The sequence below is a fragment of the Carcharodon carcharias genome, chromosome 1 (assembly GCF_017639515.1).
Source record: "Carcharodon carcharias isolate sCarCar2 chromosome 1, sCarCar2.pri, whole genome shotgun sequence".
Classification (NCBI taxonomy): domain Eukaryota; kingdom Metazoa; phylum Chordata; class Chondrichthyes; order Lamniformes; family Lamnidae; genus Carcharodon; species Carcharodon carcharias.
The window spans coordinates 34,303,138-34,327,206 of NC_054467.1; the positions used below are offsets into that span (position 1 = coordinate 34,303,138).

Consider the following 24,069-nt stretch of genomic DNA (forward strand, 5'->3'; position numbering starts at 1 on the left):
GGGGGTTACCATTGACCATAAACTGAACTGAATCGCCATATAAATACTGTGGCTACAAGAGCAGGTCAGAGACTATGAATCCTGCAATGAGTAACTCACCTCCTGACTTCCCAAAGCCTGTCCACCATCTATAAGGCACAAGTCAAGAGTGTGATGGAATGCTCTGCACTAGCCTGGATGAGTGCAGCTCCAACAACTCTCAAGAAGCTTGACACCATCCAGCCAACACAGCCCACTTGATTGGCATTCCTTCCATAAACATTCACTCCCTCCTCCACCGATGAACAGTGGCAGCAGTGTGTACCATCTACAAGATACACTGCAGGAACTCCTTAGGCAGCACCTTCCAAACCCAGAACTGCTAACATCTAAAAGGACAAGGGCAGCAGATACATGGGAACACCACCACCTGGAAGGTCCCCTCCAAGCCACTTATCATCCTGACTTGGAAATATATTGCTGTTCTTTCGTTGTTACTGGGTCAAAATCCTGGAACTCCCTCCCTAATAACTGTGGGTGTCCCTACACTATACGGACTACAGCGGTTCAAGAAGGCAGCTCAACACCACCTTCTCAAGGACAATTAGTGATGGGCAATATATGCTGGCCTAGCATCCCATAAATGAATTTTTTAAAAATCACACCTCTTGTGTATACAATTTAAAATTCCTCTTATGCATCAGTGACTGACTCTTGATCTCCTTCATGCCATTTCATGATACATTTTGCTGTTTTTAGTTCATTAGAAATATGGGTTTTTACTTTCTTTTGCAAGATCAATTATCACAATGATGACCTGATTTTGGTTACACTCTCAGCCCTCATTATCTCCACTGACCTTGAGTGGATCTCCTGCAACAACTCCACTACTAAATTTGGTTCCAAGAAGCTTTGCTCAGCTTTCATGCCAAACATTCAAGTCATAATTATCTATTTAAACCCAAGATCATTAAAGGCTTGAATACTGCTGCCAGATCTGGGGAGTCTTTTCTAACTCAGCTCTTCTTGAGAAGAAATTAAATGTTTGGCATAAAAGATGAAGCCAGACTTCTTGGAGGCAATGTTAAAATGTTAGAGTTGTAAACAATCTATTGGAGATGAGCGGGGATAATGAGATAACCTGGAGAGGTGCATGACCTCAATGGAACAGAACAGGGAACAAAGTGTAAGCAACTGATTGTTTGGGTGACATTAGCTACTCCCAACATGGAGAGTTCCAAGTCATCTGGAGATTCAGGGCTTGACCTATTTTCAGTTGCACTTGCCTTTATTGGTGGAAATTTGATTCTTGTTTGAAGGCTCAAAAAGTGGGCTGTTGTTTATTTGTGGTGGATATTCACTTCCAGGAGAAGAATTAAGTTCACTTGTGCAATTCTGGTTTTAATAATTGTGCTCTAGTTAGCATTAGTATATTTTATTGATGTTCAAAAGCAGGAGAATTATTGTACTAATTACCTTAAATGTTACTATTCACAGAGGTAGTTAAGTTGGTTTTCTGAATTTATTCTGGTTCAGCTTTGCAGGCTGCTATGACAAGCATTGGACAAAAAGGAGTGTCTTGGAAATTAATTGACCTTGACTTGAACATGTATACTACCCCAGCTTTCCTAGGAGCTTTTCTAGGAGTTGCAAATATTGGGCTTATTATTGCATTATTCAGGTAAATACTAATGGATGCTTTATTTTACCAAGTTCCATGATATCCTTAACAAGATGATGGAAATAATTAAGTTCTGCAGTTGTTTCTAGAATTTAAAAAAAAAATGCTTTCCAGTGCTAGTCTTTAAAGTTTCATACTGGAGTTTTGTTGACAGTGATTTCGTAGCAAAACCTGTTTTTTTAAATTCCTTCTTTAAGTATTTTCTTCTCAGTACAAATCAACATGGTGTGCACTCCCATGAGGGATCTGTTGTTATTTCTCACGAGTGTTCCTTTGTGACCAGTTGCCTGGAGTGTACCTGTGTAACGGGAATTATACTTCCCCTCTCCGCCTCTCTAAATAAGATGGCATTCCATCCGAAAGGATGTGAGATTGCATCCAGGACTCTCCACATGTTGTGTCCTTTTGGAGAAGTTACCAAATACAATGGTTGTATTTCATGTCCTGGTGGTTGGATTAAGGGTAGTTGCCTGGAGTGAATAATCTGCTGACTGCCTTGGCGAGGGAATAAAGGGTGAAATGGTCAGACAAAAAGTAAGCGGACCATGTGAAACAAAGTAAAGCTATTGAGACGTAAGGATGGTGGCTGGGTTAGGAGGCACATTTATTCCTGAGACAAAGCCTAGAGAAAATCTAGTTCAAGCTGGTGGAGTAAAGGTATTCTCTCTCTCTTGCTAACGGGAGCCTTCATTTTCATGTTTGGGTCATGGCAGTTCTGTTCCTAATGGAGTGTAATGGAACACTCTCTGCTCGCCTGGATGAGTGCAATTCCAACAACACTTAAGAAGCTTGACACCATCCAGGACGAAGCAGCCCGCTTGATTGGCACCACATCCACAAACATTCACTTCCTCCACCACCAATGAGCAGCGGCAGCATTGTGTCCCATTCACAAGATGCACTGCAGAAACTTACCTAGGTTCCTTAGGCAGCACCTTCCAAACCCATGACCACTACTACCTAAAAGGACTAGGGCAGCAGATACAAGGGAACACCACTGCCTGGAAGTTCCCCTCCAAGCCACTCATCATCCTGACTTGGGAATATATTACCATTCCTTCACTGCCGCCGGGTCAAAATCCTGGAACTCCCTCTCAAATGGCACTGTAGGTATACCTACAGCACATGGACTGCAGCAGTTCAAGAAGGCAGCTCACAACCACCTTCTCAAGGGCAATTAGCTATGGGCAATAAAAGTTGGCTTAGCCAGTGAAGCCCACATCCCATAAATGAATAAAAAAGATATAGCCACAGCAAAAAATTGGCACCAAATTCGCAATCTCGTTCACAACCATATCTGTTCTGGCAAATTAAAATGTCACATTCGCAGAGGAGAAGGGCTTTTATTCTGCAACTGAGTGGAGTGTGCTTAAAGGCAATGCAGAGTATCTGAAATGGAAGGAGTTTTGGCTACCAGCACCCACACCCTTCACCCTAATAAGTATAAATATTTTACAAACACAAATGAAAAGAAATATATGAAAGTGCATATCAACAGTCATGCAGATTCAGTTTTTAAATACAGTCTATTCCATAATAGTTGAGATTTCATGATATTAAAAGATATAATGACTCTAAAAAGTAAATTTTAATCATGTTTTTATTATCTCAGTGGAGCTTGCTACAACATTATGTTGAAACCTGTCCCAAAATGCTTATGATCATTATAAAATTGTGTATTTAATTTTAACATTTAGATCAGAGACCAACTCTAAACAAACATTATTTTTCAATTGACTCAAGAGTTTGTTCAGTATAATGTAGTCAGCGTGCAAACTGACTCAACTAGACCAGAAGTTCCTGGATTCAATTCTCAGAGCCTTAGGCTAATGGACTTAGGACCTAAGGTTAGAGTAGAAAAAATCAGCCTGGGTTCTTGCTCCTAATCATTACTCAGTGATTCACTTAAAATACATATACCTGATTTTTCTTTTCAAAACTGAAAATCAGCCATTTGTGATTATGCTCTTTGTCCAGCTTTTGTATGAATGCTGCGTTCCTTAGTCGAGGTGAGATGGCTCAACTCATATAGATCTCCACTACCCTTCCCTTTTTCTTCCATATGCAACAGGCAAACATTACTTAAGTTTAAGTGTAAAATTTAAGTGAAATGTTAGTATTCTGTAGAGACCAGTAACTTATAAAAAGAGATAAATTTCCCAGCAACTGACAGAAATTACTGAGGGACAAGATTTCATGTTTTAAGACTTTTGTTGTAATGAACAATCTAAAATCAACATAGATCAAACACTACTTAACAGGCAATTAATGCACCAAACTAAAGTAAAGGTACTTTTACATTAACAAACTAACAAAATCAAGATACGTCTTACAACCATTTTTGCTATGCAGCGCACTTCTAGCAAATTGCAGCATTTCAAGAACAAGTCCAAAGTTACCCCTGGCTCTCCAGCAGGCTCACTTCTCCCTGCCACATTAGGTTGAAACTCCCGCTGTTCTTTGAAAGTCGTTACTCTTAGTCTGAGGTTATCCAGTTTCGACTTTCATCAGCAAGGTCTGCCTTGGCAACTCCTTGTTCCTTAAATCTCTAAAAGTTCTGTTGGTTCTATCCACTTCCTTTTGAACAGAAAATCAACTCTAACAAACATTATGCTTGTTTGTTAATACAGAACAGACCTTCTCTTTTCTTCACGCAGCTGCTTTGATCCTCTCCATAGCAGTATCTGCTTTGTCTTTCTCTGAGACTCAAAAAGCAGCTGTTCCTGGTGTGCAAACTGTCACTTGATATTTCAGTAGGTTTCTTTTGAGTTTTACCCCCCATAGCAGCCAAATCACATGGGCCAAGCTGAGGTGCTTCCAGAATTCTCTGTCTCACTTTAAGTTAAAGGAGACATTTTAAAACATGATCATCTTTTAAAGTCTAGCATTTGTAATAGATAATAACAGTAAAGACTGGCATTCAGATATGACTCTCTTGGATAAACCCTTGCTTTAACAATAGCCCAAAATTTGCGATGAGAATAATAGCAAGACTATCAGTGCTCACTGTTAAACTGCAGAAAATTTGACAACAACTTCTGGGGTATGCATAGGTGCAGTTAAATGTGGGAACCCAAAAGTTCTTGTCAGAGATACCTGAATAACTCCAATTGGTGCAATGTTGCAGTCTTCACCAATAGAATCAACATTCAGGCTATTGCACAGGTATGAGCTTGGGGTACTTAGCCACTAGTCACATGCTAAAAATGGCTGAATATTTTAGGGCTAGTGCATTTGGGCTTAAGTGATTTTTTTAACATCATGATAATTGCTGCTGAACAGCTATACTGGCCCATCAAAATTTATTTTATTAGTGTGGAGTCTCATTCCCTCAGAAGGAAATTAATATTGGAGATTTTTTTATTTTTTTCAGATTTCTCTTTTATCTCTTCCTTAATCTACTTTGATTTGTATCTCCTAATTTTCATTGCGCTTTCGGTTCATCGTTTAAATCTAATTTCTATCCTTTTCCTGGTTTGGACACAGTGTGGTTAAATGAAGATACTTCTATTTGATTGGTTGAAGAGCCTTGCTATTGTTTGCCCTGTTCACCAGAAGCCGCAGACTTCCTGTAGAGTATGCTAGTTTGAAAAAGATGCTGGATCATTGAAGTTCTCCCCTAATGTGCCCACAAAAGATCTGTTGGCGTTGTGTCAGTGAGGTGAATGGCAAGCACCATTCCTTTGCTGTTGGAGAAAAATGCAGACCATTGTAGCTATTGGGCCACAGCAGACTATTATTTTTAAAATACATGTACAAATTTTCAATTTTAAATGAAGTCATTTATGTCTGAATCACAATTTTAAACACCTCTACAAGAATATATTTGTTTTCTAGTCCAAATTTAACCTTAAATATGTGTTTTTCTTCCCCCAGGGAGCACTGTGGTATGGAATTGAATAGAGTGAAAGGTTTAAATGGTAATATCCAAGGTAACTCATTCACATTTTCTTGCGATTTCTGCAGAATCAAATTATTGATATATGGCTAGTGTCCTATGTAGTGATTCTGTGTTTTTGTGTAGAAATTCCTGAGGTGCTTGAAAATTCCTTTGGCAGCATTGATCTGATTGCAGTGGTGACGTCTAACATCCTATTCTTCATCATCCTATTTGTGTTTGCTATTTTTGAAACGTAAGTGTTTTTCAGGTTTACAAAGCTATTTTTCTTTTCTGCGCTTAATTAGCAAACTTGGTTCTGTATGACCCAGATTTTTTTTCTTTTCCTACCTGGGATGTGGGCGTTGCTGAAAAGGCCAACATTCATTGCCCATCCCTAATTGTCCTCGAGAAGGTGGTGATGAGTTGCCTTAAACCATTGTATTCCATCTGGTGCAGGTATACCCACAATGCTGTTAGGAAGGGTGTTCCAGGATTTTGATCCAGTAACAGTGAAGGAATGGAAATGGAGTTCCAAGTCAGGATGGTGTGTGATTAGAGGGAACTTGCAGGTAGTGATGTTCTGATGCATCTGCTGTCCTTGTTCTTCTAGATGGTAGAGGTTGTGGGTTTGGAAGGTGCTATCAAAGGAGGCTTGGCGAGTTGTTGCAGTACATCTTGCAGATGGTGCACAGTGCTGTCACTGTGCACAAGTGGTATAGAATGAATGTTTAAGGTGGTAGATGGGGTGCCGATTAAAGGGGCTGCTTTGTTCTGGATGATCTTGAGCTTCTTGACTATCTTTGGAGATGCATTCATCCAAGCAGTGGAGAGTATTCCATCAAACTCCTGACTTGTGCCTTGTAGATAGTGGACAGGCTTTATGGAGTCAGGAGGTGAGTTACTCACCACCGAATTCCCAATTTCTGAGCTGCTGTTATAGCTGCAATATTTATATGGCTGGTCCAGTTAAGTTTCTGATCAATGGTAACTCCCAGGAAATTGATAGTTCTTCTAATCATCAATAGATGATGTACCAAATGAATAGCAGTTCACAGGATCCATTCTTCAACTTGTTAAATATGAATGAAAATAATTCAACCCCCATCCTCAAGCTCTATTTGAATGCATTGACTGTAAGCCCATAGCAGAACAGCCCCATATTTAAAAAGCAGTATAAAATTATAATTTTGAGGTTTAGAAATTAGATAATTAAGCCCCCATGGTGATGGTGGATATGGGCCTCTAAGACCGTATGTACAGTCACATTACATCTTAGAATAGCGATGAAAAGTTTGAATGTTTTGTCTCTGGATGTTAAATTTAAAGGGTGTAATTGAAGTGACAAATTTTTCTTAGATAGTTCAGGCATGGTGTGTAACAGCAGATTTTACTGTGTGTAAGTGAAGAGCTTCTACCTTTTGGATTACGGCAATAAAAGACCCACAGTCCAACAATGTTGGCTGAGGTTCCCCAAGTGGTTCTTCAGGAGAATTAGAAGAGTAGAGTAAAGAGATTTTAATAAAACTGACTGCAGAACAATATAAATTTCCTGGAAATACTGAAAGATGTTGGTGATTTTTCTTTCCAAAAACCCTTTCTTCCAGAGCTGCTGTTATAGAATACAAATAGTTGCCGCCTAAGTTTTTCCATTCACTGATGGATTTCACTCATTGACAGCATTAATACACTGCTGTTTTTTTTTTTAGGACTTATTGCAGTCTGCTAAAACAGAAGGCAGTACAGAATTGTGCTGTTTAGCAGTTACTGTGCATTCTTAACTTATGCTTCTTTATCCTTTGTCCTTATTGTATAGCAGGATTGGCTTTTGTCTTTTAAACAGCCATTTTGAACTTCTTAGCTCAGCAGATCAGAGTTGATGTATCAGAAGAATTATTGTCATTTCCTGTCCTCTTTGTGTGCATCATTGTGTTTGTAGTTGACTTGTCTGTACTTTTTTTCTTGGGATCCTGAATCCTGTGACTTTCACATTGCTCTGTAACTTTCTTTTTCTGGTTCCATCTTAGTTTTCTCTGGCAATTTCAAGATGATCTACTCTGTTATTTACAAGGGTTGCATGAACTGTAAAATGGCTTAACTTGGATTTGAAGTGAATTGCTTGGGAAGTTCTCAAATTTGGGTGGATCAGCTTAGAATTTCTATATTTAATTCATGCACATAATATTAATTATAAAGAAAAATACTTGAATTTATAAAGTGCCTTTATGACTTCAGGATGTTCCAAAGCACTTCATTGCCAAGGAAATACTTTTGAAATGTAGTCACTGTTGTAATGCAGGAGAAACATGGCACCAGTTTGCTCACAGCAAAATCCCACAAACAACAATGCAATATTGACCAGATAATCATTTTTGTGATGTTGATTGAGAGGTAAATATTGGCCAGGGCACTGGGGAAAACTCCCCTGCTCTTATTAGAAATAGTGCCATGGGATCTTTCATGTCCATCTGAGAGGACAGATAGGGCTTTGGTTTAATATCCCACCTGAAATATGGCATCTCCAACAAGGTAGAACTCCCTCAGTAATCTACTGGAGTATCAGACTAGATATTTTTGCTCAGGTCTTGGAGCTGATCTTGAACCAACAACCTTCTGACTTGAAGGCAAGAGAGCCACCAACTAAGCCACAACTGACACAGAAAGGACTAGACTGTGATCGTTCCCTTACTCAAGTCACAAGCTTGTGAATTCAAAGCCCACCCAGAGACTGCAGCAAAAACCACATAATTAACCAGATTTATTGGCCCAGAATTTATAGTCAGCAGGAATGTATAGCATTTACCATTCACCTTAAGAAAAGCTGTGAATCAAAGTTTTAGTGGGAGCAAAGATGCAGACTTCCTCTTTCTGACATTAATTTGAATTTGCTGCCTCTGCAGGGGATCTGTGGTGTCCAAGAACAGACAGGCAGCCAATTAATAAAGCAATCAGATTGAAGAATTCTCATGGATGGTAAAACAAAAAATATAAATGAAATCATTCCTCCTGTCCTGATTGTAGCTACTCCTACCAGGTGATCTGCTGTCATGGGATATGTGGATGACATTCCATGACTAACTATGGGACTTATACCATGTGAGACCTCAGACTCTGCACAGGTGTCTGGGCACTTGCCTTGCTAAGCATCATGACAGTGCCTGGGATGTGACACACATCTTACTGGTCTCTGCCTTCTGAGCCATTGCCCTACTAACTTGTTAGGATATTCTACCTCATTCACCATTTCCAGTCTTCGTATACTTAAAAAGGGTGACAACCCCACACCACACCAGCCGAAGCTGATGCACCTCTCACTTAATTTTGCATGCCGAGTCGAGATCCAGGGATATGGCAGCTGGCGTACACAATCAGCTACTTGGAGTCATAAGTGAGAGTTGGAGAGTTGTGGGACACCTGTTGTTCCTACCCACCACCCTTTTTGACATGGATGTGCAGCTTGATAGGGGATCAATGGTACTGGCTCTCACAAACATCTCCCATTTGCCCCAAAACCATTGTACAGAAGGCAGAATAAAGATTGAGATGTACAAATGAGATTAGGAGAGAAACTTTAATAGAAAAACATAAAATGTAAAAAAAAAGTTTTTTACTTTATTTTGTTACAAAGTTTGCAACACTTTAGTTTTCCTCTGATGGAATGAAACTCCGTACTTATAAACTTATTTTTTCAGGGCCAGAGATATTGTTCATCTGTAATTATGACTTATTTCATTGTTAATAACTTAATTTTTCTTACATACTTGTTCTAGCAATGTGGGCATCACTGGCAAGGCCAGCATTTATTGCCCATTCCTAATTGCCCTTGAGAAAATAGTGCCGCGCTGCCGCCTTTGCAGTCCTTGTGGCATAGGTACACTCACAATGCTGTTAGGTAGAGTTCCAGGATTTTGACCCAGCAATAATGAAGGAATGACAATGTACACCCCGGTTATGCTGGTGTGTAACTCGAAGGGGAACTTGCAGATGGTGGTACTCCCATGCATCTGCTGTCCTTGTTCTTCTAGAGGTTGCAGGTTTGGATGGTGCTGTCAAAGAACCCTTGGTGAATCGCTGCAGAGCATCTTGTAGATGGTATCCACTGCAGCCATGGTGGGCTGGTGGTGGAAGGAGTGAATGTTTAAGAGAGTGAATGTTTACCATGTTTGTCCTGGATGTTGGTGAGCTTCTTGAATGTTATCGGGTCTGCACTCATCTAAGCAAGTGGAGAGTATTTCATCACACTCCTGACTTTTGCCTTGTAGATGGTGGAAAAGTTTTGAGGAGTCAGAAGCAATGTTCCCTCAGATTGCAGAGGTGCATGGTGCCTCAAGCAAGGAACATATAGACTGTGCACAAGCAATGTTCCCTTTAAGGTGCAAGCATGTGTGGCTATATGTTAATTTTAATGGGTTGTGCACTATGACAAGCTGGCCACCAACAGAAAACATTTGTGAGAGGGAACATTGCTCAGGAGGTGGGTTATTTTCTGTAAAATACCCAGCCTCTGACTTGCTCTTGTAGCCATGTTATTTAGGTGACTGGTCCAGGTTGCAGACGGATATAGATAGGTTTAGTGAGTGGGCATAAATCTGGTTGATGGAGTATAAGATGGGAAAATTTGAAGTTGTTCACTTCAGTGGGAAGAATAATAAAGCAGAGCATTACTTAAACGGATAACGGCTGCAGAATTCCGAAGTGCGGAGGGATCTAGGTGTTCTAGTGCATGACTCACAAAAAGTTAGTATGCAGGTACAGCAAGTAATTAAGAAGGCTAATGGATGGTTTCCTTTATTACGAGAGAAATTGAACATAAAAGTAAGGATGTTATGCTTCAATTATACAGGGCATTGGTGAGAATGCACCTCGAATACTGTGTGCAGTTTTGGTCTCCTTATTTTAGGAAGGATGTAAATGTGTTGGGGCAGCTCAGAGGAGGTTTACTAAATGGATACCTGGAATGACCTTTTAAGGAAAGGTTAGACAGACTGGGCTTGTTTCCACTGGAGTTTAGAAGAGTGAGGGGTGACTTGATTGAAGTACATAAGATCCTGAATGGTCTTGACAAGGTGGACATGGAAAGGACGTTTCCTCCTGTGGGTGAGTCCAGAACAAGGGGCACTGTTTTAAAATTAGGAATTGCCCTTTTAGAACAGAGATGAGGGGAATTTTTTCTCTGAGGGTTGTGTGACTTTGAACTCTCTGCCTCCAAAGGTGGTGGAGGCAGGATCATTGAATATTTTTAAGACAGGGGTAGATATATTCTTGTTAGGCAAGGGAATCAAAAGTTATCGGGGGTAAATAGGAATGTGGAATTCGAAATGCAAACAGATCAGCCATGATTTTATTGAATGGCGGAGTAGGCTCGAGGGGCCGAATGGCCTACTTCTGTTCCTATTTCATATGTTTGTAGTTAAGTTTCATGTCAATGGTGACCCCCAGGATGTTGATAGTGGGGGAATTTAGCAATGGTAATCCTTTGGACTGTCAATGGAAGGTGGTTAGAATCTCACTTGCCGTTGCCTAACACTTGTGTTGTGCAAATGCTAGCCATTTATCAGCACAATTCTGCAGTCCAACCAATGACTCTCAATGTCATGGAGTGTCCGCTAACTAAACTTGAAGGTGGGCTTAAAGAACTCCATCTAGTCACTGACAAGGCTATTGATTGGCTCTGTGACTATGTACACTCTAGATAATCATAAGTCTGAATGTTGTCCACGTCTTGCTGCATGTGGGCATGAGGGCCTCGTTATCTGAGGAGTTGCTAATGAAGCTGAAAATACTGCAATCATCAGCCAACATCCTCACTTCTAACCTTATGATGGAGACAAAGTCGTTAATGAAACAGCGGAAGATGGTTTGGCCTAGGACACTGCCTTGAAGAAGGCATGCAGCCAGGTCCTGGGGATCATTGGCCTCCAACAGTCACAACAATCTTCCTTTGTATGACTCCAACCAGTAGAGAGTTTTCCCTCTTATTCCCATTGACTTCAGTTTTTTTAGGGCTCCTTGATATCACTATCGGTCAAATGCTGCTTTAATGTTAAGGGCAGACATTCTCACCTCACTTTTGGAATTCGACTCATTCATCCATATTTGGATCAAGGCTGTAATATGGACCAGAGCTAAGTGCTCCTGGCTGAACATAATCTGAGCATCGATGACAAAAAGAGAAAATGCTGGAAAAACTCAGCAGGTCTAACAACACCTGTGGAGAGAGAAACAGAGTTGATGTTTTGAGTCTGTATGACCCTTCTTCAGAGCTAAAGAGAAGTAGAAATGTGATGAAATTTATGCTGTTTAACAGGGGTGGAGCAGGTGAAGCTGGATAGAAGGCCAGCGAAAGATGGGGCAAAGGAGAGATTAACAAAGATGTCATGGACAGAAGGACAAAGGGAGTGCCCCACCCTGACAAGGGCCATCTGTTACTTGTTCATGTTGTTCTTTTCAGAATGCTTATCCTGTTCTGCTATTATCACATTCTGCTTTCTTACCTTTGCCACTATCAGCACCTTTTTTAGCCCTTATCATTACCATTTACACTCCCTTTTGTCCTTTATTCATGTCATCTTTGTCAATCTCTCCTTTGCCCCCACCTATCGCTGGCCTACTCTCCAGCTCCATCCCCCTTAAACAGTATAAATTTCATCACATTTCTACTTCTCTTTAGCTCCGAAGTAGGGTCATACAGACTCAAAACGTCAACTCTGTTTCTCTCTCCACAGGTGCTGTTAGACCTGCTGAGTTTTTCCAGCATTTTCTGTTTTTGTTTCAGATTTCCAGCATCCGCAGTATTTTGCTTTTATCTGAGCATCAATGAGCAAGTTATTGGTGAGTATGTGTCACTTTGTTGATGATTGGGAATAAACTGATGGGGCAATAATTAGCCAGATTCAATATGTCCTGATTTTTGTCGCCAGGATATGTCTTGGCAAATTTCCACATTGTCAGGTAAATGCCAGTATTGCAGATGTACTGGAACAGCTTGGCTATGGGTGCAGCTAGTTCTGGAGCCCAGGGCTTCACACTACATCTGGGATGTAAGGGCCCATGGCCTTTGTTGTATCCAGTACCTTCATTTTGTGATTTGGAGTGGAGTGAATAAATTGGCTGAAGACAGGCTCACTCCATCCTGACAGTATACCACTCTGCCAGCACATCTGGATGTACCCAGGGATGCTGATTGAAGAGTCTGGAACATTGGAAGTAAGGTACCATTTATTGAATATGACTATGTCTGGCTGTGATGCTGGGGATGTCTGGAGGAGACAGAGATGGGCCACCCACTCGGCACTTCTAGCTGAAGGTGGTTGCAAACGCTTCAACCATGTCTTTTGCATTTATGTGTTGGGCTCTGCCGTCATTGAGGATGGGGATGTTTTTGGAGCCTTCTCCTCTGGTTAGTTGTTTAACTGTCCACCACCATTTATGACTGACGTGGCTGGACTGCAGAGCTTAAATCTGATCCATTGGCTGTGAGATCACGAAGCTCATTCTGTAACAGACTGCTTTTATCATATATAGCATGCATGTCACCTATATTGTAGCTGCACCAGTTTGGCATCTTATTTTTAGATACACCTGATACTGCTCAAGAGACATGAGTTCAAATCTGCCCATGGAAGCTTTGAAATTTGAATTCAGTTAATTAAATAAACCCGGAATGAAAAGTTAATATCAGTAATGGTGACCATGAATCTACCAGATTGTCATAAAAACCCATCTGGTAAACTAATTCCTTTTAGGAATCTGTCATCCTTGCCCTGACTGGCCCATATGTGACTCCAGACCTACAGCATTGTGGTTAACTCATGACCGCCCTCTGAAATGGTTCTGCAAGCCACTCAGTTGCATCAGACAGCTACAAAAATGTCCAATAAGAATAAAACTGGATAGGCCAATCAGCATTGAGGCATCAAACATAAAGGTGCACCTGCCCAGTTGAACCTGGAAATTCCTTTTCACTAACATCTGGGGACTTGTGCCAAAATTGGGAGAGCTGTCCATAAGACTAATCAAGCAACAGCCAGACATAATCATAATCACCGTATCATACCTTACTGCCAATGCTTCAGGCTCTTCCAGCACGATCCTGCATACATCCTGTCCCACAGATCCACCAGAGCTGGTGGTAGACTGGTATACAGTCGGGAGGGAGTGACCTTGGGAGTCCTCAACATTGACTCTGAATCCCATGAAGTCTCATAGCATCAGCTCAAATATGGGCAAGGAACATTCCTGCTGATTACCATCTACCACCCTTCCTCAGTTGATGAATCAGTGTTCCTCTATGTTGAACACCACTCAGAAGAAGCACTGAAGATAGCAACGGCACAGAATGTGCTCTGGTTGAACTTCAATGGAACCTATCCGCTATGCTACAGTACCCAATATTGAACAAGACTTAAGTTTTTCTTCAATATAAATTAAAAACAAAAATTCAGCACGTCTGGCAGCATCTATGGAGAGAGAAACAGAGTTAATGTTTCAAGTCTTGTTTCCTCTAGCGGAACGGTCAATTACCAGTGGGCACAGATTTAATGTGATTGGTAGAAGGATTAGAGGGAATATTAGGAAAAACTTTTTCACCCAGAGGGAAATAGGTGTCTGGAATTCGCTGCCCAAATTGGCAGCTGAGGCAGAAACCCTCAACTCGTTTAAAAGGTACCTGGATCTGCACCTGAAGTGCTATAACATACATGGCTACGGATTGGGTGCTGGAAGGTGGGATTAGAATGGGCAGCTAGTTTTTTCAGCTGGTGCTGTGACCTTTCCATGGTTCTGTGGTTCTAAGTCCAATACAACTTCTTTGGAACTGCTGAATTTTTCCAGCACTTTCTGTTTTTATTTCAGATCTCCAGCATCTGCAGTATTTTGCTTTTATTTAACTTTTTCTTCGATATTTAGTATGATAATAGTAGATAATTAGTTTAAGTTGACAGTGTTAGTGGTGATTTCAGGCGGATCATGTCCCTTCTACTCTTTGCAACGGGCAAGGTACAGACTGTACCCAACCACCTGTGCTTGCAAAACTTAGAACACAGTGTCCAACATTAGATATGATTCTGTGATTGGACAATATTTGCTAAATAATCCTCAATGTGCTAAGAATTACGCTGACAATCAATTTAAGATTGTCAGTCAGGCTCTCAGTGTGGCATATTTGCATGTACTGGAAGCTTCATATATTAATACCCAGGGTCCTGTTTCTTTGCAGACAGAAAGACATGTATACACATTGTGCCTGTTTCAGCTAAACAAACCAAGTGATAGCCATTTGCTGGTTCATTCCTCAGGGCAATGCCTTGCTCAATCAGAGTCAAACTTCCTGGTTTTAAATTCAAACAATGCTTGGTAGTTTACTGTCAGTCACCATTAATTGGTGCACTCTCCATGGCATTGTCTCTACCAATCAGAGTCCACTTGCCAACCAATCAGCACTCCCCTCTCAAACACCATAAAGTTGTTGCTTCCTCTGTCATTGGTATTGTTGTGAGTGTCCTGATGAGTGCAAGACAAAAAGCTTCAACAAAATGTCTTTTTTCATCAATAATCAAGTTCCGTACTACCAAACGACAATTTGGAAACTGATGATGATATAAGGGATTTTAAAAGCAACAGTTATTAAAGTGAAAAAAAAGCATTATTGCCTTTCTCTTCTGTTTAAATACTGTACGGGGAAAAGGGTTCAATTTTCCACCTGTAATGGAGCTCACCAAAATTATGAAATCCGTTTTGGGAAAAAAACATGCTTGACTTTTTGTAAGATTACAAAACAAAATTCTTTACCGGAGTTCTATTCATTGTTTACTATATTCCTTTTCTCCCAGAGTAAATCTTAGCACAAACCAAAAAATAATTATCTAGTCATAGCACCAAATGCAATGAAAATCATCTGATTCAGCTGTTAATATTTAATATAAAGATGGCAGAATTCTCTGTGCGTATGTTTGCACTGCAGATAAAACATGAGAAACCTATCCCCTTCTAATTTTTGGCTATCTTCAAATTTTAGATTAATAAAGGTTATTGCAGATTGAAAGTAGTTTGGCTCAATGTCTTGGTTAGATGTTGTGTGCAACTTTGGAATAAAGGCCAAAAGGGCCTGTGTTCAATTTGCCCAATCTGTGTATTGAGTTAGACAATTTCAATCAGTGTGGTGTCTGAGTTCATTGATCTTGGAGTAGAGAAGGGAAAGTTAGATGGAGTTCCTGCTCCACGTCACTATCTACTGACTATACTGAAGGATGATAGCAGCATCATTCTGTTCTGATATTCCTCCATGATCAAATAGTCTGCCAGCACTCGCTTGTGAGGACCCATGCACAAAGAATGGATACTTGAGGTATCAAAGGGCACCAGGTGTCCATGGAACCATATAAAAGGAGTCGATCCCTTCAGGACAAAATGGAGAAGAATGTTAATTTCCTGTTACACTTGCTAAATATGATTACCAATATGATAAATACTAAAAATAATACAGTGGATCACCAAAAAGAACTTACAGTAGTAAAAGTAAACCTATAGAACTTGTACAATCAAAGTTGAACGCAAGGGAATCAAAGACCAATAAGCAACATTACAAAATAATTGTATAATTAGCAACATGTTTATATTAAAAAACATAAGTTAGTGCAGCTGTTTTAAAAGATGATTTCCTTTTGAATCCCTTGCAGGATAGCCACCCCGTTAACCATGGACATGTATGCATGGACTGGGAAGCAGGCAGTCCTGTACAATGGGATTCTCCTGTTGGGTGTTGGTGTAGAATCCATTGTTGTTTTTATGACAACAAAAATCCTTACAAAAAGGTAACTGTAATAAAAAAATTTTGATTTTCATAAATGTTTGAATTTATATTTATTGCAGTACCCATTTGGCTTGTTTCCTTAACAGATTTGAGGATCGTTTATTGCTGCTTGGAGGATTTGTTTTAATTTTTCTTGGCTTCTTTGTTTTGCTACCATGGGGAGACCAGTACCCACAAATCCAGTGGACAGGTACAGTTTGATTAGTCTTCAAACACTGAAAGAACTCGTGATGTTTTTGTTTTTTTCTAACTTTTTATTATTAGTGCAAGTGCAATGTGTGTTCGTTGTTATCTTTTGCTTTTAAATGTGCTGATTGTTTTGGGGGTTTTTGTGGATTTTAATGTTTTTCTTGACGGTATGCCCAGAAAGACATTTTGCTAATTGCTGGAAATTTCCAGAACTGTAAACAAGAAGTTTTGTTTCATGTTATTGATTTCTTTTGCACTAATAAAGGTCACTGTTGTTAATTATCTTGTAAGTTCAGCTTAAGAATGAAGGCATGCTACCTTTGAAAATGACAACTTAGCACAACACTTAAATTCACAGCAATATTAAAGGGACCTGAGAATAACTTGGCTACACTATTGTTAAGGAGATCACCTTGCTAGCAGTAGTTGTGATACTCGTTTCATATGAAAGGGGAAGGGCTTATGATTTTCAGCTGGATTCCTCACTATTCAATGATTACATGGCTGTCAGAGTTACTGGTGTTGTGTGGTAATTACTGTTTGGGTACACTGAGTTTAGAGGGACATTGTTTCTATAACAATGCTGGCAGGCAGTCAGTCAGCTAGTACCAGACTGTAGTAAATAGCCACCTGGTTAAGCTTCGTCATTGGAGACTTGACATTTGGAAAAACCTCTCTTGTGCACGGTTGCATGAGTAACTGTAAGTAGAGAGTACAGAGAGATAAAAAAACTTATAGAATTATGCATTAATTGAAGCTTATTGGTCATGGTGGGAACAATAAATAAAGTACTTGGACCTTAGAAAATGTACCATGGGAAGGAGCCAAAGCTAGGAATCTTTGGATGTTACAGTGAATTAATGTACAGTGGAATAATGCACTAAACACAAAACACAAGAATTAGAACCAGAAGTGGTTCCTTGACCTCGCTCCACCAATCAATAAGATCATGACTGATCTGATTGTGGCCTTAACTCCACTTAATGTCTGCACCCCGCCCCCCCCAATAAAAACCTTGACTGCCTTGTTAATCAAAAATCTATCTAACTCAGCCTGCTTTAGCTAAACATGATGCGTCTGTACAAGTTCCATCTTCAACAAGGCAACATCCTGATAGCTTTGCTGGATTTAATCTATCACAAGTACAAAAAGAAATTGAATACATCCAATGATCCAGCCTCCACTGCTCTCTGGGGAAGAGAATTCCACATACTAACAACTCTCTGAGAGAAAAAATTACTCATCTCAGTCTTAAGTGGGAGCCCCTGATTTTTAAACTGTGTCCCCTAGTTCTAGACACCCCACAAAGGGAAACAACCTCTTAGCATCTGCCATGTCAAGTTCCCTCAAGATTTTAGATGTTTCAATAAAATCACCTCTCATTCTTCTTCACTGCAGGGAGTTGTACATTTAATTACACAGAATCTAATTATTATTGATAGATCATTAGAATAATTAAAGGTTAATTACTGTTGAGAAGGAAATTTTGCAGATTGACAGATGCTTTGTAAACTTTCAGCTCTAGGTCAGAAGAAACCAGCACTGTTAATGTCTTAAGTTAGGTTTAAAAGGTAACTAAAATGCTAATAACTGAAATAAGTGGTAGGCAAACAGTATTACAAATAATAATTCTGTATCATTCAGTATCAGTAAGATATCATTGACTGGAAACTGAACTGGACTAGCCATATGAATACAGTAGCTACAAGAGCAGGTCGGAGGCTCAGAATCCTGCAGCGTGTAACTCACTTCCTGACTCCCCAAAGCCTGTCCACCATCTACAAGGCAAAGTCAGGAATGTGATGGACTATTCCCCACCTGGGTGAGTGCAGCTCCAACAACACTGAAGAAGCTTGACACCATCCAGGACAAAGCAGTCTGCTTGATTGTCACCCCGTCTACAAGCATTGACTCCCTCCACCACCGATGCATAGTGGCAGCAGTGTGTACCATCTACAAGGTGCACTGCAGGAATTCACCAAGGCTCCTTAGACAGCACCTTCCAAAACCCATGACCACTAACATTTAGAAAGACAAGGGCGGCAGCTGCATGGGAACACCACCACCTGGAAGTTCCCCTTCAAGTCGCACACCATCCTGACTTGGAAATATATCGCCGTTCCTTCACTGTCACTAGGTCAAAATCCTGGAACTCTCCCTAACAGCACTGTAGGTGTACCCACATCATATGAACTGCAGCAGTTCAAGAAGGCAGCTCACCACTTCTCAAGGGCAATTAGGGATGGGCAATAAATACTGGCCTAGCCAGCAATGCCCAAATCCTATGAATGAATTAAAAAAATGGAATATTTTTACCTTCTGTCAGTCATGTAATGATGTATATTCCTTCGGTAGAATTTTTTAACGAATGAACCATAGTCATATGTGGCTGCTGTGAAACAATGGAAAGTATGAAAAAGTTTTATCCGGCTCCCAGGCTATTCATACCAATGCCATGGGAGATGTATCAGATAGCAAAATAACTGATATATCAGAGAGATTATAATTCAGAATCTTGACATACTATTTTGGATTAGATTATAAACATCTCAGAGTTTAAAAGGTTTGCTGTGAGATATTCTGGCCTCCCTTTGTGTTTTATCCTCAAACAATATTTCTAATGCAAAAATTGATAATGTGGGCAGTGATATGAGTCACACTCAGAATAAATAAAGGATATAAGATACTGGCAGTGTGTTGTGAAGCAGTGATTTGTTGAGCATTTCTGATGGAGTTCTATTCTGCATTGAAGTTAGGATAGTTTAGAAATGCCAACAGAAAGTAAAGATAGCATGATTCTTTTTAATTGATATTGATATGAGCTGGTATGGTGTAATACTTACATTTATTTATTGTTTTCACATCTAAATAACAGAACAGTTACACATGGTGTGTAATGTCAGCTCCCATGTATTCTCTCTCTCTCTCACCCCTCCCATCCATCCCATCATCACCCTCAGCCACACAGCATATTGCTGGAAGATTGTACCACTGACTATTCATTAACTGTTAATAATACAAAACTAGCAAATACTGTACTTTTGGGTGAGAATTTGTTAGGATTAGAATAACAATCTGCAACAATAACCTAAACATACAAAATTTTAAGCTACTATGCCAGAGCCACCATTTTCCACAGATGTGGGCTGCAGCATAACTTCATTTTCTGTGGAAAGTATTATTCAGGAATAGATTTAAAAAAAAATTCACTCGCTTACTCATCTGTCACTGTTGCTGCCCTTGAAGGATCTTGGAGATTGGTAGAATGACAAAATTAATGGTTTCAGACTTTTATAATAAAGTTGAAGTATAACAAAAACTTCTTTGGACTTGCAAGGGTATCTGTCACACTTCAGACTATTAAATAATATGTTTTTTTTAATTTACAGTAGTTATGGAATAAAGGTCAATGCATTAAACAGGAATTTTGTAGTGGGTTTTACATATTTGCTTGCAGTATCTATCCCATCATTTTAGAGTCCCTTGATCTATTTATGCAAAATGTTTGGCTGTGAAAATAGGCAACAAATAATGGCACGGCTGCCTTATCATGATGGCTGCAGAACAGGATGGCCTTCATCTCAGTGGGTCCATGATGGATTGCTTTGCAGAGTGCGTCTCTGGCCAGTCCTGATCGTCACCATTCCATCTACAGGCTCCAGCCTGGGGATTGTTTGGTGTATGAAAAATCCAGACACTGTGAAGAGCGCCCTCAACTGGCATTTTAATTGGCCAAATTGGTTACCCGCCATTAGTGAACTGGTGGGTAACATCACTCCCCAGCAGACCAGTATGCCTGCCAGTGTCGAGAAATTGCCAGTACATCCACCTCCAAACTCCCCTCCTTCTTGGGATGAAAATTCTGTGTTCAATGGCCTTTAATTATTAAATTTCACTGAAAAGGAAATTAGGCTGTATCAGAATTGTATTTAAGTGTTTTTTTAATGCAACATTGTGCATAATTTTAAAAGAAAAGCTTTTGAAAAAATACCTATGCCACACTAGCATAGGATTTGTTTTAAGGGCGGGATTTTCCGCACCCGCCCGCTACCGCGATCTTCTGGTCCCGCCGCAGGTCAGTAGACTTCTGACTGGGGCAGTGCTTCGGGGCTGGAAAATGCCGCCCTAAATCTGAAAATAATAGACAACAGATTGCACCATCTACACTGCATAAGTAAACTGCTAGTGATAGTTTAAATGATGTGCTTACTAACTTTAATTATTTTACCAGCTAATCTAGCATTTCACATACAGAATGATAGCCAAATGTAATCCTACTTAAGGTGAAGTCTAAAGGGCGGAAGGTTCTGGACTAGAATGCACAGATAGAATTAAGTCATCATTTTAAAGTCCATACATTTGATCCATACTTTTATGTAATACTTTGTTTTTCTATTTTATATAATATAAAATCATATGGAAATTTGAGAAGCAGAAGATGTACTTGGTGCAGAGATTATTTGTAGTACAGGCTGAGGAGCTAGATGCTAAAATTAAGTGTTATGGCACCACTATTGGCAGACACTTGTCATTGCAAGTGTACATGGGCAGTTTCTACTCTAAAGGTAAACCTAGTAACAAATTGCTGCATTGTGCATCAGATGTAGGATACTTTAATATGGCATTACTTTCATTTGTGTTCATGTTTCTTTGAAACAGCTAATTGCAGAGGCAACTGCATGTATTAATAACCTAATTAATTTTTCTATCATTGACAGAGATCAAGAATATTTCCAACTACACTTCTGCTGAAATAAAGTACAATGAGTCATCCATAGTTACTTGGAATTTCTTTATGCAGCCTTCACTCAGTCTCAGTGCTGAGAGAATAGGCTGTCCTTTGCAGCAAGTGTGGTGTCAGTATGTTCCCATTATTCATCTATCTCAGTACATCCTTTCTGCTACCCTGATTGGAATGGGGTACCCAGTCTGTAATGTTATATCTTATACATTGTATTCAAAAATTCTTGGACCAAAACCCCAGGTAAGAGATGTTTAATTATAGTAAAGTGTCAACAGACATATAAGATCAGAAGCATAAGAAGAACCAATAACATGTGTTTCTGCAAGTCTATGGCTGTATTTGTATGATCACCTTTTAATTTTTGTGTAATTGTAGCTTTAATCCTTTGGTTCCCCTCTTATGTTTTTCCATTTTAAATTGGTGTAATCCAAGACCATAACTAGGGCACGTACTTTGACTGGTGTGGCAAGATTTGCAAGTTTCAGATTCCACAACGTCCTCAGTTTCACTTCACTGGCATTTTAATTTCAATCAACAATGTATCTTAGAGGAGGTATTCTGTCTTCCTTTAAATAACATTGAAGTAGTTTCAATTTGCTTGGATATTTGCCACAGAAACAAGGTGGGGTAGGGGTGAAAATTCAAAGGGCCAGGTTTATATTGGCTACTCTCTGCCTCATTCTCGCAGGTGGCGAAATGTAGATATGGAAAGAGACCACAAAATAAAAAGTACAAAGAAAAGTACAGCACAGGAACAAGCCCTTCGGCCCTCCAAGCCTGCGCCGATCATATTGCCCGTCAATTAAAACATTTTGCACTTCCGGGTCTGTATCCCTCTATTCCCATCCTATTCATGTATTTGTCAAGCTGCCTCTTAAACACCACTATCATACCTGCTTCCATCACCTCCTCTGGCAACAAATTCCAGACACTCTCTACCCTCTGCGTAAAAAACTTGCCCTACACATCTCCTCTATAGTTTTCCCCTCTCACCTTAAATCCATGTCCCCTAGTAATTGACTCTTCCACCTGGGAGAATTGATGTACTATAACATCATAGATTGTTTGGTATCTGCAACAGCCATCCCCATGGTGGGTTCCTGATCTCAGCCAAAATCTTAGGAGGTAACTTGATGTGCTTTCAGAATTTAGATCCGTCAGAGGCTGAGCTTTACACTGACTGAGTGATTCAGATGGGATTAAGTAACTTGACTGTAACAGTAAATATGTTTTATAGTTAATTTTCACTTCCAACAGTATACCTATATCTTTATTTTGGGGCTAAACAGCATCAGCGCACACAAAAAAAGCTTCAGCTGAAAAAGAAACTTTCATCTTGCCCAACTGAGGAGAACAAGCTGCCTTTAGCATTTTTCCCAATCTCTCTATTGCTATGAAAACATAACTGCAAATTTGCCCCTTAAGTGACATGACTTCACATGTAGTTGGCAAGGATACTTAAACATTAAGAACCACTTGTGTTTAACCTCATCACAACTGATTAAAAAGTATGGATTTCCTGCAGATTAGTAATTCTTCCCATCCTGTGACCATTATTACGACCAGTTTAGAAACAGATGAACTAGAGCAGGGTAGAATTTTTGAAACCAATTCTATAGCAACTTAAATAATTTTCTTGTGCAAGAGTGTTTGACATCTAACTTTGTTCTCATTTTTAACCTCTTAGGGTGTTTATATGGGCTGGCTAACAGCCTCTGGAAGTGGAGCACGCACATTTGGACCAGTGTTTGTTAGCCAAGTTTACACTCGTTATGGACCTCGTTGGACGTTTGGTCCCATTTGTGGGATAGCGATGGCTGCTATAATACTAACGGGTTCAATGTATAAGAGACTCATAGGATTCACAATCCGATATCAGAGATTACAGTAACAATGGGCTAAAAAAAAAACAAATTTATGTATCCAACCTTGAAACCACATTGATAAAGTCTAACTGATTTGCACTTTATTTTATATTAAATTGCTGTAAATTAAAATAGTACAGAGAAATGATTGTAACTGTCATTTTTTGCTTTATATCTTAATGTAACTTACTTAACATTGTTTTATATGCAACTTGTACTATAACTTAATTAGTAGGTTAATAGCTTTTACACTAAAATTGGTGCATCATGATGGTGAGATTTTCAAGTGATAGCTTTAAATAAACAATTTCATTGGCTTCTAATTTTGAAATTTCAAGAATAACATTATGAACCAGTTTTGTATGAAATGGATTAATATAATTTTGTCCACAAACATTGTTTTCATATATAATCATGACTTGCATACTAAGGAGACTCCCACTTAGTGCCAGGTTATCTATACTTTTATCATATTAAAGTTGATAAGAGATTGGGCATTAAAAGGAAATTTAGGGGAAATATTGTCATTGGCACATTTTTACCTAAGGATGAGTTTTTAGGTAATTTTATTTGTACATGTTTCACTGAAAAACTCAAACAGACTCTCCAAAAACACACCACCAGTCTCAAAAAATCTTACATTTCAGTAGATACAAAGTGCTCTTGAAACTACTGACAGCCAGTGCATCCAAGTCTGTTTCCAACTTAAAACACTAGATATGTAGGTAATTGCGAGGTAGAAGTGCATGAAAAAATTACTTTTGTAAAATTGCAAACTCTTTTTCCCATTATGCATAGCAGCAAAGAAACCTGCGGAACTCTATCACAAGAATGGAGGAGTTTCTTTGCTGTTTTGGATGCTGGCTAAAAAGATCTCCATTACACAAAAGCCAGAAATTAACAATCTAGGGAGAGAAAGGAATC

General features: G+C 39.5%; 1 protein-coding gene across 3 annotated transcripts in view; it reads left to right on the top strand.

Moving 5' to 3' along the window:
* mfsd8 (major facilitator superfamily domain containing 8) overlaps positions 1 to 23,464 on the top strand; it is a 58,411-nt gene extending 34,947 nt beyond the window's left edge. For 2 of the 3 annotated variants that reach the window (XM_041200249.1, XM_041200244.1), the window contains 7 exons: positions 1,516 to 1,660; positions 5,537 to 5,592; positions 5,685 to 5,793; positions 16,214 to 16,348; positions 16,434 to 16,537; positions 21,255 to 21,520; positions 22,968 to 23,464. In XM_041200249.1, the coding sequence (XP_041056183.1) occupies positions 1,516 to 1,660; positions 5,537 to 5,592; positions 5,685 to 5,793; positions 16,214 to 16,348; positions 16,434 to 16,537; positions 21,255 to 21,520; positions 22,968 to 23,171 (1,019 nt within the window). In that variant the 3' untranslated portion in view covers positions 23,172 to 23,464. The remainder of the gene's footprint in view (positions 1 to 1,515; positions 1,661 to 5,536; positions 5,593 to 5,684; positions 5,794 to 16,213; positions 16,349 to 16,433; positions 16,538 to 21,254; positions 21,521 to 22,967) is intronic. The other variant, XM_041200256.1, reaches the window with a different exon arrangement.
* The last annotated feature ends 605 nt before the right edge of the window (positions 23,465 to 24,069 follow it).